The sequence below is a fragment of the Protopterus annectens genome, chromosome 2.part2 (genome assembly GCF_019279795.1).
Source record: "Protopterus annectens isolate FY-2018-M chromosome 2.part2, PAN1.0, whole genome shotgun sequence".
Classification (NCBI taxonomy): domain Eukaryota; kingdom Metazoa; phylum Chordata; order Ceratodontiformes; family Protopteridae; genus Protopterus; species Protopterus annectens.
Genome location: NC_056730.1, coordinates 510,372,398 through 510,391,784, shown reverse-complemented (window position 1 = coordinate 510,391,784; position 19,387 = coordinate 510,372,398). Strand labels below are relative to the sequence as shown.

General features: G+C 39.8%; 1 protein-coding gene across 1 annotated transcript in view; it reads right to left on the bottom strand.

Annotated features, from left to right (window-relative positions):
* Positions 1-3,512: 3,512 nt before the first annotated feature.
* Positions 3,513-19,387, bottom strand: part of LOC122795685 (coiled-coil domain-containing protein 166-like) — a 1,310,434-nt gene continuing 1,294,559 nt past the window's right edge. The window contains exon 7 of the mRNA XM_044063979.1: positions 3,513-4,259. Within this exon, the coding sequence (XP_043919914.1) occupies positions 3,999-4,259 (261 nt within the window). The 3' untranslated portion in view covers positions 3,513-3,998. The remainder of the gene's footprint in view (positions 4,260-19,387) is intronic.

Below are 19,387 nucleotides of genomic sequence, written 5' to 3'. Positions count from 1 at the left end.
ATGTCAACAGGTACAATAGAGGGAGGAGCTACGGGAACAGACTGCTGACTGATACCAGTGGCCAGTACACTCTTCATCACCTCGAATGCTCCCTCCCAGGCAGTTCCGAGAGAACCCGCTCCGAAGAGCTAGGAACTCCAGGGACCACCGCAAGGGAAGTCTCCGAGGCAGATGTAGGAGCCGAGCTAACCAAGGCCGAGGCTCCAAGGGGGAGAGCGGGCTCGGACAAGGGTCCGATGCCACTCACCCCCTCGGAGGAGACCATGGAAGCCCGACCACCAAATCCCTCTAAGGAAGAGGAGATAAAAGTAGAGGCTGAAGGAACAGAAGGGGGTATCCGTCCTCCAGCCGTAGCAGTAACCATTCCCGAAGACTCCAACTCCAAGGTCTGGGGTAGAGTTGAAGGAGGAACTGTAACTGGGTGTGGACCAACAGTCGTCTGTTGAGACGGAATGTGTAACATTTGGGCCAGTACCTGTGACTTGAGTAATCTACTGACCACTCTCTAGGTCATGATCTGACAACCTGGATGACCTTGAAGATCGGCTCCGATGGCTCCGTTCCGATAGAAGAGGTGAAGCCGGAGCCGACAGTATCGGCTCCAAGGAAGGAGACCTCGACCTCTTCCTGGAATGAGCCGTCGGAGCCGATACTATAGATCCTGTCGGAGCCGACTTCTCGGAGCCGACAGGAAGCCTCGATGTATCGGCTCCAGCCGGAGCCGATACAGCCACCAAAGTAACGGTGTCGGAGCCGATCGGAGCCGACACCGATGCCTGTGCCACATGGGTGTCGGAGCCGATCGGAGCCGACATCGAAGTGGTCAAAATAGGTTCGGCACCGATAGCCATCGGTGCCGGCGCTGTAAAGCCAGAATCGGCTCCAGCCGGAGCCGATCTCGACTCAGTACGAGTCAGAGCCGAGGCCGCAGGCTTAGGAACAGAAGCCTGGGCCTTGGAAACTCTTGCTGGTTTTGATGGAGCCGACTTAGCCGGAGAGCCCTCCGGCTTAAGAAGGCCCCTAAGAACCAGTTTGTTATGTCTCTCCTGCAGGACTCTCTGGCTGAAGGAGTGACAAATAGCACAGGAGTCCTGCAGGTGAAGAGGGCCCAGACAATACAGGCAAGAAGTGTGACCGTCTGTCAGAGACATCTTCTGACAGCACGAGTCACACTTCTTAAAACCTGAGACCCTCTCCTTTGACATGGTGCCGAAAAACACACACACACACCAGTCAAAAATTAACTTAAATAAATACCAAAAGGTATTCTACAAACCCAATACACACACCCTAACAGGGGGGGGGGGATGGGAAGGGTTTTTTAAGATACACTAACAAAAAATAAAGGAGACAGGGAATTTCTGTCAGAAAGGGAATAATATAAGTTTAAAACTATCAATACAAGGTTTTTTTACTAAAAAGGGGCTTAAAACTCACAAAAGTGAACAACTTACCAGGAGCTGGTAAAAAGAAGACCTCCCAAGCGAAGCGGCAAACGAGATCTGGGTACTTACTGCCTTGCATCATGGGATATGGGGCTGCCTCGAGCTGGTAAAAGGAGTTCTCGAGCTAAAGCAAGTGCCGAGTCGGAGCCGAGGATCGGCTCCGAAACCATCAAGCAAGAATGAAGGCGAGATTGACAACTTAACATTGAACCTTATCAATATGCAAATCAGAATAATTATAAATATTAAAATTGCGATAAGAATGAATGTTCCCATTAACTACAATTTCATTATTGTCTAAACTAATACGTTGATCAAAGCGTCCATTACAAATACGTGGAGAAGTGGTGACTAAAACTTTCTCATTATTATTGTTACTAATTAATACCGGTAGAGTTTTCTCTCCCAATAATTTCCCCGTAAATATGTCTTTTGATTCATTTTCAAATATGGTGGATTTTTGTCCCTCGGATATTTCTGAAAACCCTGTATGTTAATATTCTCGCTAAACTCTTCAGAATCTTTATGGTCACCCCCTTCGTATTTGGCCTGTTGATGATAAAAGTTCCCCCTATTATTGTGTTCTCCCATAGAAAAGTGATGTTTTTTGGGCCACACATAGGCCAATTGTTGATAGTACTGTTCCTTGTCCCTCATCATTTTATCATTTTTCCGTTGACAAAGGGTAGATGCCCATTTTCCAGCTTCAGAATATTGTTTGTTGTATAATTTCTCCCAATCCTTGAATAATAAATCATTCACTATCATAGTATTTAAATCTTCCACTTCTTGAATTAATTTACTTAATCTTTCATCATAAAATTTCATTAATAATCTAATATAATTGAATCCACAATCATCAAATAAACTGTTAAATTCTTTTTTGCCAGTATCGGTCAATTCTATACCCATAGGTAGTTTGAAAAATCTTAGCCCTTTTGGGACCATCTTAAAATCTAAACATTTTTGTAAGTACATGTTGTCTACTTTAAGTCCATTGATAGTCTTCAATTTTTTCCCAAACATATATATCCTAGATTTCAAACTGCCAGTCTCATTATTATATATATATATATATATATTGGGAGGGTTGGGAGGGTAGCCTAATGGTTAAGGTGTTTGCCTTACAAACACAAGGTGCAGGGTTTGAGTCTCACAAGGGATAATTGGCTAGGCTTAAAATGGCTCGCAAGGGCAGTTAGCTTAGTACTAATCTAAAAAAAAAAAAAAAAAAAAATATATATATATATATATATATAGATATATATATATATCTATATATAGATATATAGATAGATATACATAGATATATATATATAGATATATATATATATATATATATATATCAAAGTCTAAGGTGGGGGGCTTGCCCTCATATCGAGTATACAGGGAATCTTTGCACCCCTGCAAAAACATTTTTGCTTTTCATTGCTTTGTGTGTGTCAACACTTTGAACTTATGATGTCACAAGGTTTTAGCCCTTTTAGTATCACTTAACTGTGAATACCCGCGGTGGTGGTGCTGCGGTAGCGTTGTCGCCTCACAGTAAGATGCTGTCTGGTTTGATTCTCAGTTAGAGCGTCTTCTGAGTGGAGACATGCATGAATGGGCATGCCTTCTTTGAAGGTTGTGCGTCAGGGCTGGTAACTCGGCACGTAAAAATCAACTACCAATCATTAGCGGACTGGAGTTCCGCTGTGGCGAGCCCTAACCGGGAAAAGCCGAAAGACACAAACAAACACAAACAAGTATCACTTAACTGTGTAATGATTAAATAACACACAAGATTGCTCACAGGGGGTCTGTCTCCACAGCATGTGTATGCACCTTAAAACAAGGGCTTACTCACACATAAAGCTTTCACAAAACTCAAAGTGATCAATAAAACTATGAAATTTGGGAATGTCTCTGACTGTTTTGTGTGTTTAATGATGACTGAGTAATTTGTGTATGTGTTCACAGAGTACCATATTTATGACCAATATGAAATATTTTGTAGTCCAAATGTAGAAGGCGTGTTTGTACAAAAGATCACTTTCTCTAACCATAGAAATAATGAAACAGTTCTGTAGTTATACTAGACTGAGCATTCCATGTGTATTTTGGACAGTGTGATTGCACATTAATTTGATAGACATGATATTGTTTGACATCAAAGACTCCTGCAATTTTGGAAGTTTGCTTGTGTAAATTTGAGAGTTACACAGTTTTCACTTAACGATCCATTCCAAGGAATATATACAATCTGCTTCCGCCATGCTTAAAAAAATAAACAAAATAAAAAATGAGAGGTAAAGAAAAATACAGATATGAGACAGTGGTAACTGTATTTGTGTGTATAAATATAGATATACTCACAATAAAACAAAGAAAAGAATATTCACTCACAATAAAGCAGGGAGAAAAATATGTTTAAAAGTGAATACAATTTTTAAGCCATTTCATTTAGAAGATATCAGTAGATTTGTCATTCATTTTCATTGAATTCTGCCCTGGCCTAGGCTGTCTCTAAGACTGGTCTATAGCAAAAGTACATTAGAATATGTCTGCATATCAATGGTTTGCTAGCTGAGGTTCTTCTTTGTTAGAGAAGACTAGTGAGTGCAAAATCTTGTGTTGACGGGTTGTCCTTAGTTTCACCAGGTCCTGGCTGTATTGTAGTTCTCTAAGAAGTTGTTGGTGCTGTTCTTCCAGTTTCATCTGATGTTCCCTCAAGGCACGAGATTTCTGGATCAAGCCCAAAAGTTCCTGACGTAGCTGCCGATTATCAGATCTAACCTTTTCCGTGTGTTCAAAAAGGCAACGGATAGCTTCCTGCATGTTATGTATCAAGAATGCTCATTAGATTGACTGTATATATGCTGTAACACATTTTAAGAAGACAAGGTTCAAGTACAAGGAATCCAACAAATAACTTTTAAGCTTTTTTTTACTATGCAGACTTTTACTACTTTACAGTTTTCATTTTTATTTATGCAAGTTTGAGTATAAGACAGGTCCACTGAGGTAATGATACATTTAACCATGACTAAGAATCAAGAATTACATTATTGTATAACATTAGACAAAATTATGTTCATTAAAGAAAGTAAAGGGACAGAAACCAGGAAACAGAATTTTTTAGTACCCAGCACACCCACACTGTTTATTGCATCATTTATCCTATTATTTGCTTAATCAAAATTAATCAGGATACAGATGACATTTAAATAGACAGCTTTGCTTAGGAATTTATTATATACTGAAGACATTACTCGACTTAGAAAACAAATTCAAAATTTGATGGAATCAGGTCTGCAAAGCAAAGCAAACTTAGCAGATTATCATTCAGATGGTATATACATTACATTATCTCTTTAAAATCCCACCTTAAATTCCTAATTACAAAGATTTCAGGATACAAAGATATGAATTTTGTATGTTTCTGTGAAATAAACTTATGAAGAAAATGGAATTCTAGACAACAATAATCATAGATAGTCATAAAAATCAAAGGGTAAGTCCCAGAGACATAGTATACACCACACATGATCTGATTCCAAAGCTTCACAGTAGTACAGCAAAGAGACTTCACCATTCTGCTCATGCAACTCCAAAGTGACCTGTCCACCTAGCCTAAAGAATGACATCATCCTGATGGACAGGTTTGTCCAGCTAAGAATCTCACAATGCTGCAGAAGTACTGAATGTCCAGAAATCATGTTACTCTGGGAGCTGTAATGACGTTTTGTAACACATTATATGAATGAATCTTATCAGCTACGCATAGTGTATCATGTATTTACCCAAGGACTCAGAGGTCAAGCCAAGTTAGCCAAAGGTTTCCTCCTCTACTGTTCTACCTGTATGGCAGACCTGGTACTGCAGGCAGAACATCTATCTGCAATACCAGGTCTGCTACCATGGGGGAGCTCTGCAACCATGAATACATCTTGCACAGTATCCTAACTTGTAGGGTGATTGAGAGAATCCAGGCATGACCACTGCACCTGCATTTTTCTTGTCCTTTGCAGATGAGACAGGCATGCAAGACCACTATTCCACCAGGGCGTATAATCTACTTTTTTACTAAGAAGTCTATGTGGCCTTTTCCCACTGATGTACAAGGTTATTTCACATGGCAATCAACAACGGAAGTGGTCCTAGCCTCCTCCCTTGTCTCCCTCATTGCACAGTACTGATCCACCTGTATGTGGAACTTGGTTTGGAGGGTGGCCTAATGGTTAAGGTGCTTGCCTTACAAACAAAAAGTGCAGGGTTTGAGTCTCACAAGGGATAATTGGCTAGGCTTAAAATGGCTCGCAAGGGCAGTTAGCTTAGTACTAATCTATGAACCTATAGCTTTCTGACTTCACACCAGGTACCGCCTGCAGTATCTAGTCCCACATACAAGTGCAGCAGCTGCTTCACTGACTCTGCCATTGAATTCATAGGCTACTCCAATGCTTCACCAATGCATAATTCTGATTTTTTTTTTTTTTATGGTGAAGCAAGCCCAATTCTACCTTTGGACTTGTGCATAGGGCTCTGGCAGCCCAGTTCCTGTTAGCATATGCTCAATAGGGACAGGAACAGCCCTAGATTTTGGCCTCTGATATGGAATAACTGCTTGGCATGTCATGTCATGTCATGTCGTGTTCAAGTCCTTTTAGAATCTGGCTCAGGTCCAGTGCCTTGTAAAATACAGGATAAAGGAAATGTTCATATACAAAGTGATCTGCACATTGCTGCCAAAAAAAAAAGTTATGTAATGATAGATCTGGACTGGTAGTTCTGTCTTTATCATCTAAAGGACTAAGACTGGCAGGATTTAGCCTGTCACCGTCTCACTTTCCAGGCTACAAAAGCCTGTCCCCTTTATGCAAAATGTTTAAACCAGGACCATCTCTCTGGATTTTTGAAAGCCCAAAGAGAAATGCTAAATAATATCATCAAGATATATAATGACTGAGCATGAAGATGGAACTGCCAAACCAGATAAATCAGTGTAGTAAGCATGTGATATTTGTATCTGAGATTAGTAGCTCCATCATTATCACCTCAAAGGCACAACTCTCGGCTTAACCATTTGGGTGGCTCCTCATGGACGCATAACCTTAATAGCACTGACATCATAAGATGACCCGAACATAGACATCCCATAAAACTTATAGAGTCTTACAAAAGTAATTAAAAAACTGAGACATAGCAAAAGCTTATGTAGAATGAACCCTCAGCTCAGATGAAAAAGGTTTGCTAAATTTTGGCTAGCCATACTAGGTGCTTTGAGTAAGCCATTTGACAAAGCCAGTTTGGATACTTTAGCACCCAACTTCTTTTTGGAGAAGGGTATAAAAAGCTGGAAATATTTCCTACTATACTTAGTTCTATCAATTTAAAATCTAAGCTGCCTGTTAACATACATGTAATGTAGTAAGTGTTCACCTTTGTTTGAATAATTGGGGGAAAATGCAGGAAGATTAACAGTCTGGTTTGCTTAGTCTTCTCTTTTACCCTGTCCATAAATGAAGGATTAGTTTTCAAGGACACTTTCTTTACTGAATACCAGATAAAGGGGATTTATACATAAAGCCTGTAACTCTGAAATTCCCCTTGTTGACTGATGGCCACCAGAAAAAAAAAAGAGCTTGCCAGGATACAAACTTAAGATCTGCTGTAGTAGCTGGTTCAAAAGGGGGCAATTATTTCAACACAAAGGACGAAAGTGATTCTTCATAAAAGGTGCTGCCTGCAAACTTTGTATATTTGTATTTTGTGCAACATAGAGTCTAACATCTGAGATTACTGAATCCTGAGCATCTACTGCAGCACCTTCATGTGCAGGGTGGCATAGGGCATAGTCAGAATGAATGTCATCATTAGTCCCAGAGTTTTGAAGCAAGGACAGGTAAGAATCTTGCTAGCATTTAGTATGACAGATACTTCGAACTAAAAGGATAGTATTCAGTCCATTAGAAGATATAGCCAGAAATTAACAGTATCTACACTGCAGCTGATAAATGTGGTAGATGGGACATAGTCAGTTATGACTTTGCAAGGTTCATGGTATAGAATCACAGGATCATAAGAGGTTATTAGGCTAACGTCCCTGGAGCCTTTTTAAGCCTAGCCATTCATGCCCCAATTTTGCCAATTGTCAATGATCACAGGCTAGAATGGCTTTGGTATATGCCTGTGCTTTAGGGCATCTACAACTTGCCCCGTCCATAAGGGTCCAAGGCAACAAGCCAGGGGTGAATTTGTGATTTTCCATCCCTAGTCTTGTAATCCCCGAACAGTGAAATATTTAGATTAGAGAATCTCTAGTGACAATTAAAGCCTGAACAAACTATCATCTAGAAAACAGCCATTTAGATCTGAAATCTTGACTCCTTTGCTGTCTCTCATGAGCTAATACAATCAGCATATATTTGTAAACACCGAAAGCTAATATGAGACTGAATGGAAACATTCAGAATTGACAATTACCTGGAACTATAAATACCTCCTTTACTCCCTGGTGATCTGATATGGAGGTAAGAAGTTTGCATGTTCATAGAGTGTATCCATTTTTCTTCTGGCAGACTTGACAGGACTAACTGTACTGTGACTATGTGAAAGTTTTCTTTGGGAATAAAAGTGTTTATGCCACACAGATACAAAATTGGTCTAACCCCTTTGTCTTTCTGGGTACCAAAAAAAAAAAAACTTGGAATAAAACCATCTTGAGTGTCTCTTTTAACATTTTTGCATGAAGGTTGCGCATGTCACTTCTTATGGTGCTTTTTTTTATGGAGTGGGATGTCTGCCAAGGAGAAAAGAAGGTGGGACAGGATGAATCTGGAAATAATTGTCCATATCCACTTGTCTGTTGTGATGGACCTCCATGCAGACAGATGGAGGAACAGACAACCCTCAACTGCCTCCACAGGGAGACAGTAAAGTAAGGTCTCAAAGACTGCTGCTGTTCACTTTTAAGTATACCAACAAAGCAACAAACACAGGCACAACCTTCAGATATCAAAGCTTTAATAATAAAATGCAGGTTAAAACAGCAAAGCTTTTGCGTAGGAGTACTCTTTATCAGTGCTACAGCCACTTTTAAGTATATTACTGCTTCTTGAAATTTGGTAAGAACTTTTGCTTTTAGGCATGCAACCACTGGAAGTTGCCTTCGTTACCGGGTTTTGACCCAGCCTCTTGGAGGGTTGCTATATAATGCGCTTGAATAACATCTGGTAATGGCTCCTCTGCATCATGAAAATGTGCATTGAGGTGTGTCAAGTTTTACACACAAAACTTTGAGAGTCTTGCCATCTTTCTACATTAGGCATGCCTTAACACCTCTGGAGCAAAGATACATAGACCTGAAAAAGGTGACTAAACAAAGGTTACCATGATGTCCCTGGCGAAGTCTATTACACAGATCTAAACACATTACTTTTAAGTAAAGCTGGCTCCCATAGCTTTAATAGTACTTTCTGTGACATTACATAGAATGCATATCATAAACTTTGTCACACTGCAGGAGCATTCCCAAGCCACTCTGATGGCATCCTTCAGGATGTCAACTGAAGGAGATACAATCTAGGAAGAATGCTGAGCAAGCCTGCAAGACTTTTGTAGCCTCCTCTTTGAGCAGGATAGTGGGGTACTGAGCCACCCTCCATCAGCTTTCTCAAACTTTGAGTCATTGAGAGGATGCAGGGGAGTCAACATTCTTCTCATCATCCACACCTGCAGTAAGATATGTCACAGGGGAAGTCTAAGGAAGGGGAGGAGACTCTCTTTAGTGCAGTTCTCATGATGGAAGGCTCTGAAGGGGTTGCAGCCTCTTTCTAATTTGCTGCTGATTAATAGTTTGCAGTGTCAAGGAGAAGGCTTTTCCAGCAAAATGAGTACTAACATTAAAGCTTAATTTACCATGGTGAAGACACAAACACTGAAAGTTTTCCTGATGTTGATAGACATAGCACCAGAAAGCCCAGTGCCAGGCAAGTTGGGCCTCACACTGACACAACCAGGGCTAGTGTTGATGTCAGTGCCAAGAAGCCAACACCTGGAAATGGCAGTAGTGCTTAGAATGCAAAACCTGGCAACCTAGCACCAATAGAAATGGCATCAACAAGAGCAACACAAAGAAGCAATCTGGAATTTATGAACCCTTAGCTATACAGAACAGATGCTTGAAATCAACACAGTACTATTCAGAATCCATATGGGCACTAATGTCAAATCAACACTGATGGGGTCACAACTAAGACTCTCCGGAATAGAATCATCTGAAGAAACTGTGAAACTGGTGAGAAAAGAAGAGGTGACTCTGGTAAATGTAAAAATAAAATGTCAAAGACTCCTTGGCTCCCATACATGGAGCAGATGACGGGGCATCAAAAAGGCTCACCAAATCTTTCATCAGGGTCTCTGCCAACCTGTTATAACTGTTATAGCATGGGTAGGACATGAAGAAACTCTGGATGCAAGTGGTTTTGAGCTCTTTGAGGCAGGGGAAACACCCATGCCCAACTTTACAATCGCAAAAGTCAGTTTCACTGATTCTGATAAGGTATCTGACACCTTTATAGTAATCTTTTGGATTGGTTCATTCACAGTGAGTGGAGAAGTTGAAAATACATGGCTATTAGAAAGACTGACCTTTGCCTTTTAATAGGAGGATGACAAACCTGATTCAGACCTCAATGACACTGCGTGGGAAAACAGAGGATGAAGATAGCAGTCACTTTAGATTGTTCAATTAGATGAAATTTAAGATCTTGCTTTCTGCTTTTCAAAACAGATTCAGCATATTTTTTTTCAGATTTGGTATCTGTAAATATTACCAATGAAACAAGCCTTCCAAAGTCACAAATATAGAGGGCCTGCATAGGTCCAAACAGAAGGAAATGATTTCTGACTGGAAATTTGGAGACAAAAGAGAAAAAAAAATCTCATAAGCTTAAATGGAGATAAAGGCAAGGCAGAGAAATAAATTTGAATGATTATACCTCACAATTTAAGAAAAAGTCCTAACAAAAGTTAAAATAAAGCAGCCTCTTGCCATTGGTCACTGATCTTGAGCACAGCAACAAAAATCTGGAGAGGCTTGGAATCTCAATGCATTACAGGCTACAAAGTGAGTGTCTAGTAGCCTGGAAAGATTTTGCTCACACAATGGAACTAATGTTTACAGCCTTAGTCCATCAGTTATTGAGAATGGACTTTCTCTTTTCAGAGCAATGATTCTGCATTTCAGGGACAACTGTCCTTTGCATCTATAAGTTGTCTGCTGAAACTGTGGTCTAACACAGTCAGGAGAGTGTTCTGTAGTGCTACAAAAGAATAACTTGTAATGCAATCCAATGTACACACACACACACACACACACACACATATATATATATATATATATATATATATATATATATATATATATATATATATAGGGTCTAAATTAAAATCTTGAAGTCTGACAATATCGAATACGATATTGTCAACACGAGAATACTGAAAGCGCACTACAGTGAACGTTTAAACGGAAAATCTCTGTAGGGGGAGATTTCTGTTTACTTCAATGTAGTGCGCTCTTGGAGTTGGTATATTTAAGTAGAGGGGTGTGGGGGGTGCAGGGAGGGCTTGCCCCTATCTACACACTATTTAGTTTTTTTTTTTAAATTTTGTATTTTTTTTTGTTTCGATGGTTTAAGACTTCGGTCACTAAAGTTCGATCTTTAGTGATTCGAAGTTTTAAACCTTTGAGATTATAATATAGACCCATATATATATATATATATATATATATATATATATATATATATATATATATATATATATATATGTATATATGTATATATATATATATATATATATATATATATATATATATATATATATATATATATATTGCACAACGTCGATCATGTTGCTATCACAGCATCCATATAGAGGTTGTATTATGTGCCATCGTTCATGAACATTCCTTATTTTGGCAGTAACAAATACTTCTAATGTATACATAACATCCCTGTAGAGGTGGTATTATGTGCCATCAGTACCCAATACTTCCAATGTGTACATAATATCCATATAGAGGTAGCACTATGTGCCATCATTCATGAACACTCCCTATTTTGGCAATGCAATAACCAATCCTTCTGATGTATACACACAGACACATACAAATATTCATACATATTATACAAAGTAGATCATGCTACTGTCACATCATCCATACAGAGGTGGTACTATGTGCTATCATTCATAACACTCCCTATTTTGGTAGTAACCAACACTTAAGTGACTGTAGTCAAGGACTTTAAAGCCAAATGAAATGCAAATAAGCACTAATATCCCAGAATGGGTAAAAACAGCAGAATATTTCTATATATTTCTGAGCAGTGCAGCACACTAGCCCAGCACCCATGATCCACAATACATATCACTACTCAATGTGTGTCATATGCAGCAATTCTATATCCATATGCTAGGACACATGGTACACACTGTACCATTCAGGACTAAGGTATACAGTCATGTGGTGTTATGTTGTTTGCCTTAACTGAAAGGTAAAGTCTCTAGTGGATCTATATTATACTCTCTGTAAGGCATACAACTCTCTGTGTTGTACACTTCACCTAATTCTTTTGGCTCACTTCTGCATACCTAAATTGCTACAGAAATATAGGGTGTACAGGAATGTAGGATTTATAGGCTACTATACTATACACTCTAACTAATCTAAAAAATGTATCCTGAAGCACCTAACTCTACTACAGAAATGCAATATGCTGTGTGCCATAAATCATCTTTTAGCTCATGCTAAAACCATTCTTCCACCAAAAGACTTTAAAAAATTATGCTGCATTATGATACATACAATTATGTCACTGTACATACTTACCTAACAATAAACCTCTCTATAAAAAGGAAATTGTGCTGTTTATAAAACAACAAAACACAATGATGCTGAATAACTGGCTTACACTTGCACAACTCATCCCTGGTAGTGCTATCTACCCCAATCCAGGTCTATCGTATACATCTTTGACATTTCTCTAACTTCACTGTCAAGAAGACTAAAAATAAGTGACCTTAAAACACAAAATACTACAAATTAAATTGAACTCTACATGCTTGAATTGGATTCTATAAACCAGACATATTCGCTATAAAACAGACATGGTTAAAATGTCCTGCACTGCATGAACACATCTCACCTCATGGATTTAGTAGGTGTAGACCAGACAGAATGACAAAAATAACTGGAGGTATTATTTTACAATTTTATATTACCTGAAAATAAAAACAATTACTATAATAGCAAAATTTGATAAACCAAAGTACTATTAACCACTGCAGAATTTTAATAAGAACTAAAATAAAAACCCTTCGATAAAAAGCTGGCAAAACAAATCATGAATCAAAAACAATTGAAATGCCAACCAACACAGCAAAATATAAAACTTTAATAAGTGCTTTCATGGAACTATCCACTTCATCAGACCATAAAATCAAATGAAAATACACAGCTTATATATAACATCAATTAAAATCAAATTAAAACAATTAATGTTCTATAGTCCTATCTCGCCTTCATTCTTACACATGGGTTTGGAGCCGATCCTCGGCTCCAACTCAGCCTTTTTACAAGCTCAAAGTCTTCTAGTTGGCTCGTGGCTAGGTAGGTATCCCACACACACACACACACACACACACACACACACACACACACACACACACACACACACATGCACCTAGTTCTGATACGGTTGATATTAGTGGTCGTAGGTGCCTTTCTGTGTAGTTAAGACTGTGTGTGCATTTTTTTTTCAATTTAGATAAGTTTCTCTCTTATATTAAAATAAATAGCTTTTGCTTGGGAGTTTTCCGCTTATTGGTATTTGCATTTGTACTTGTATTTGCATTCAGAATGGGGTTTTTTTACCTTTGTTCTCTTTATTTGAATTATTAAACATTATATTTCTTCTCTAGTGTGTGAGAGACTCGAATTGTCTTCTGTACCTTTCCTTCTAGGTCAGTTTTAGTTAGAGGACCTAGATTTTCTCCCTTTTTCCTCTACCAGGGCTAGGCCCGTTAAGTTAGAGGACCTAGTCCTCGTGGTTGTGTCTTTGTTGGTACTTTATAGGCTAGGTCTGTTTAAGTTAGAGGACCTAGTCCTCCCACTTTCCCTTTCTTCTCTGTGTGTCTGACTGCAATCTTCTGTGAAATGTCTAAGGAGGTCAAGGATCATAAGCCATCTGGCTTTAAAAAGTGTGTGAAATGCTCACAGAAGATGTCTATAACGGATGGCCACAGTAACTGCGTATACTGTCTTGGGGCCATCCACTTACAGGAAACATGCCTATTTTGTCACTCATTTAGTGCCAGGGTATTGCAGGAGAGGAAAAATAAACTCATATTAAAAGGTCTCCTTAAGCCATCTTTCAAGGAAGATCTGGCTAGCTCTTCCTCCTCTGCTAAGTCTCATGGATCTAAAAAGGAAAAATCCAAATCTTCTAAGAGGCCTTCCCTGGCACCGGCTGGTGCATCGGAGCCGCCTCTCAAAATTTACAAATCTGACAAACCTGTTGTCTCCTCAGCTCCACTGAGTTCTGAGCTGATCAAGGGTTCTACTACTACTACTGTTGCTACAGTGTCGGCACTAGGTAGTTCGGAGCCGACCACTGATAGTAGACATCGGATCAGATAGTAGTCTACAGATCCTTTACCTGTCTCCCCTACATTAAGGTCACCCACATTGCAGAGATCCTGTTCTCCCACACTGTCTTCCAGATCTTCCAGGAGCTTATCGGAAGAAGATGTGGAGAGAGTAGTGCTGAGACTCCTGAAGTCATCTGCCTTACCTAAAACGTTGTTGGCTCCAACCAAGTTGGTTCTGGGGCCAGTGGAGTCTGTTACCCCTTCTGTGATTCCTCCTCTGAGCCGTGCTGGTCTTTTGAAGCCGGCTTGTTCAGTACGTCTGGTGGAACCCTCGGTTCCAGCTCCCCCTGAGGTTGTTTTGAAGCAGAGTTCTGCTCCGACACACCCGGTGCTGTCTGTGGTGTCTAGAAGCTGAAGCTCCCTGGTCAGCCCCATCAGGGACGCCTGGAACCAAGCCTCTTCAGTTCCGAGCCTTCCTCTCAGCACGTTGGCTAGGGTGAACTCGGACCCTACATCTATCTTGGAGCTGATGGCTCTGGAACCAATGGCATCCTTGGTCTCCTCAGAGCCAAGGAGATCTTTGGAGCTAGAGAGGTCGGTATTCGAGATGATGAGGAGTGTGTTGTCCCAATCATCAGATCCTACCAGGGGTACCGACACTCTCCCCCCTAGGGCACCAACTTCTGTCTCAGTACTTACTCCCTCTCTGGACAGCGGAGACCCGTACCCTCAGGAGCCACTGGCTAGTGGCCCCCATTCTTCCAAGACCTCCCCAGAATATCCTTCCAAGGAGCCCCCACTGAAGAGAACATGCAAGAGGAAGCATGTAGACTCCCAGGACGAGTCTCTTACCTTGGACACCGACCTCGAGGAGTCAGAAGGGTCCCCTAAGTTGTCCTCTGATTATGTCTCCTTTGTAGACATCCTGGAGATCCTTAAGCAGAGGTGCGGCTGACCCACTGTCACCCCTACTGATGAGGAGTCGGTGTAGCTGAAGGCTTTCGGGTTTCAACCTTCAGCCTCTTGGGTGTCTTCACCTTTCGATGAACTGTTAGAGCTCATTTGTTGGAAGGTGTGAGATACTCCTGATGCCGTGGAGCCAGTCCACAGGAGACCAAATAAATTTCTATCAGCTCCCAAGGAGAAGGAATATTTCTCAAAGGGTGTTCCCGTAGATGCCATGGTGGTGGCGGCAGCCACTAAGAAGGAGCTAGCGGAGACGGCTTCTGTCCAGCTGCCGAATAAAGAATCTTGAATGATGGACAGATATGGGAAGCGTATCTTTTCGTCAGTGGCATTTACTCTTAGATCGCTGAACTACCTTACACACTTCACGAGGTTTCAGAGAGATCTCCTTAAGGAGTTAGGAGAGACTCTACAAAGTACATCCACTGAGGGAGTCCCTGATAAGGTGTCTGCCCAGTTGTCCACCTTGAACTCTACTGTAAACCTGTCCATGAGGCTCATCTCTTATGCAGCCGATGGAGCGAGCAGAGCAGTGGGTTCAGGAATTTCCCTAAGGTGTCATTCCTGGATGCGCTTGTGTAATTTTGCGTTACCGTTCAAGTCTACCTTTACCAACACCCCCTTCGGCGGTTCTTCCTTGTTTGGACCTAAGGTAAAGGACACACTCACCCGGTGCGAGCAACAAGGGAAAACACTCTCTGCCGTGGGAGTACATTTTACAGTCCCCTCTAGACCATACCCTAAGGGTCAGAGAGGTGGTAAAATGTGGTTCAAGAAGTCCCAGAGGTTTTTTCAGGATGCACAGGGTGACTCCTTCTTCAGAGGCAGAGGAGGAGGAGGAAATGGTAGATGTTGCCCTAGAGGCAGGGGCGGACCACAAAACCAGGGAGGCCGTGATTCGTTTACGGGGCCGGCCCTACCAGTTCTCCTGATGTGGGGCCCGACTGTGCTTCTCTGGAGTTGGTCGAGGGTCGCATTTCTTTGTATCCGGAAGCCTGGCTAAGTATCACTCAAGACAGATGGGTGCAAAGAATTATCAGAACCTTCAAACCACAATAGCTCACAGCACCAAATCAGGTGAGACAAAGGAGCTGTAAATAAATGCCAAACTTTATCGGTAACGGTTAAGTGCTTTCTTCTCCTTCAGAGACTTCATCAGAACAAACTTCATTACAAACCCAGCCCTTAAATAACCTTACTTAATGATGTCACATGAATCACTTAATTACACCTTAAAAACACACTACATAATTTATCAAAAAATAAGTAAATAAATGAATAAAACTCACTCATAGTGTATTTGACTAACATTATAAAACAATTAAAACATTAAAACACATCTCATATTTAATTTAATTGTGCATTATAGGACACTTCAAACAATCTAGCCCATAATATGTTTTAACTTTAAAATACATGCAATATTACCTGCCTCATTTAATCCAGGGAATTGGGTGGCATCCAACCTTAACTGACATCTCAATTCACTTGCATCCAAGTGTAAGTCTACTATTTTACCCTGAGGGTCCTTTACTATATGATCAATAGCCAAAAACTTAAATGAGCATGTCCCATTGTCTTTAATATGTCTAAATAAAGCATTAGTAATTTTTCTTTTCTTTATCATTAAGTAAGGGTATTTAAGGGCTGGGTTTGTAAGGCTTGTTCTGATGAAGTCTCTTGAAGGAGAAGAAAGCGCTTAACCGTTACCAATAAAGTTTGGCATTTATTTGCAACTCCTTTGTCTCACCTAATTTGGTGCTGTGAGCTGTTGTGGTTTGAAGGTTCTGAAGTTTCAATTTGTGGTAGTATTAGATTGACTATGACCCAATGGATTATATGGCTACCAATGGTGAGGTATTGGATTTACTACAGAAAATTAACCAGCAGTTGGCAAAGCATACCGAGCAAATACAGAATTTAATGAATGAAGAAAAATGTGCCACCAGTGGGGGCAAATATCTTCTGAAGTCTGGGGCTCCCTTTAACCCAGCCCACCCAGACAGGCCAAGGAAATTTGGGAGTAGAAGACAACCGAGAGATTGGTGTGGAAGGTTCCCCACAAGGAAATGGAAGAATGGCAAGTACAAACCCCAGCCAGAATGGGGAAGTTAATGACACTTGGAAAAATAATTGTTTTAACTTAAAAAAAATAGGCGTGGATGGTGCTATTTCAGATTCTAGGCAGACTATTTCCTTAGCTGAGAAGTTAAAAATCTTTGAAAATGATTTGTTGGCATATAAAAAATTGCAAATGGAAAATTCCTATTTAGAAAGAAATATAGAATTGGAACATGTGCCCAGGGGTCTGCGTTTGTGGAGATATCCCAATGGGGCTGATAAAAATGAAGACTTCCTTAATGATTTACATTCTTTGTTTGATCAAACTGGCCTAGATATGATGCGTTTAATGATAAAATATAACAACCAGGCTTTGGCAATCCATTGTGGGAACTTGGATTTGCTAAACAAAGCCATATTGACTGATTGTGAGTACAACAAATTTCAAGGTAGCTACTTTGAAGTTAATGAAAGTGTGGAAAATATTTGCAGTACAATATTTTTGCGAAAGCAAAATAAACTGAAAAGAGATATTCAAGAATATGCCCTTAACAAGGTTTATCCATTTTCATTGGGTAACCAAATGTCAGTCAGGAGCGAGATGTCAGTGTGCCGGTGACAAGAAACCAGAGATTGCAAAAGCAATGGTGTCTGGGGTCTGTTAATCAAGCAGATTTTTCCGAGGGGATAAGGCATTCGGAAAGGCTTCGGGGGAAGAACCAGTATTCCCAGTTTTCCAACACCAGGTCTGATGAATATTCGAGACAAGGGGCAAGGCCTAAGAAGAGTAGGAATTGACTTTGGCAGTTTCCCGGTCGTATGGTGAACAGAAAACGTAATGGCAAAGTGTGTACTTTGTGTGGAACTTTGGTTAACAACAATGTAACAAGTTTTTTTGTTGACCATGAGACTGAGACTTGTGAAACAGGTGTTGTGTATTCTAATATTTTTAGCAGCTTGAATACTGAAGCAGTGCTTGACAAAGCATCTTTTAGCACTGATACGAAAGTTCAAAACACCTGTTTTAATTTCAATTTAACTTTGGATATATCGCAAGGACAATGTGCGAACAATTTGCAATGTCTAACACCTGAAACTGATGAAAATGCTGAAAGAAATTTAGACTGTATTATTGACATGATGAATGAAAATATGGTTAGTGTATATGATGTTAATTTAATTCATTTCATGGAATCAAATGTTGATAAGGGGAATGTTTGGGTAAATTTCCATGACAGTTTATTTGGTTCATCAAATGTCAATACTACTGGCAATGAAAATATGAATAGTTGCTTGCATTTTAGTGTTTTACCTGAAGGTGAAAAGGGCAATGATTTTGAGTGTGTTAAACACTTAAATAATGACAGAATGATTTGCCCATTTGCAGGTCAAAACATTAACACTGTATTTACACCATTACATGAAGGTTTGGTTGCTCTTTCTGGGGCGGAAATGGTTGATGGTATTAATTTAAATGTGGAAAATGAGACTGTTTCTAATGGTTTAGTGGATGATTTTAACTTTTTAAGAAATTCTAATGATAAAACTGACGGCCCATTACTAAATGTAAACAATGAAAGAAGTGATACGGCTGCACTGGGTGAAATGTGTAAAATAGTCAATAACAGTAACAATGATTTAAAATATATACAATTATTCCACTAAAGTGGTACAAACAGCACATGCTGACTTTTTGGCCAAGGGATTTACCTTTGTGCCTGCAAGAAGGGGAAATATTGTAAATGCTTTAATTGATTTAAAATGTTTTACCCGTAAATTGAACCTTAAAGTATGGTTTGGTAAAGGGGGAAATGAATTAAATGTGAATGGAAATGACAATGAAAGTGTTTTATTAAGAAAACCAAGCACTTTTAATCCCCCTTTGAATAATTCTATTCGGGTTTATGAAAGAATGTGTGAAAAACAAATAAGGCAGCACTTTAAACAGTCCCATGGGGAGAATTACTGTAATTTAAACAGTGGTGAATTAGCCTTATTAAATGATTTTGTTAAAGACAAAACAGTGCGCATAATGAAACCCAACAAAGGGAGTGGACTGGTTTTAATGAATAGGGTAGAATATTTAAACAAAATGAATGTACTGCTTATGGATAGCACATATGAGGAAAGCTCCTTAAATGAGATACACATTGCTTATAGAAAGATAGACCTAGCGTTGGATGATATGTTGTTTCAAGGTCAAATTAGCCTTGATGAATATAATTATATAAAAAATGACTATCCCATGATTCCGAATATTTTTGGAATACTGAAGATCC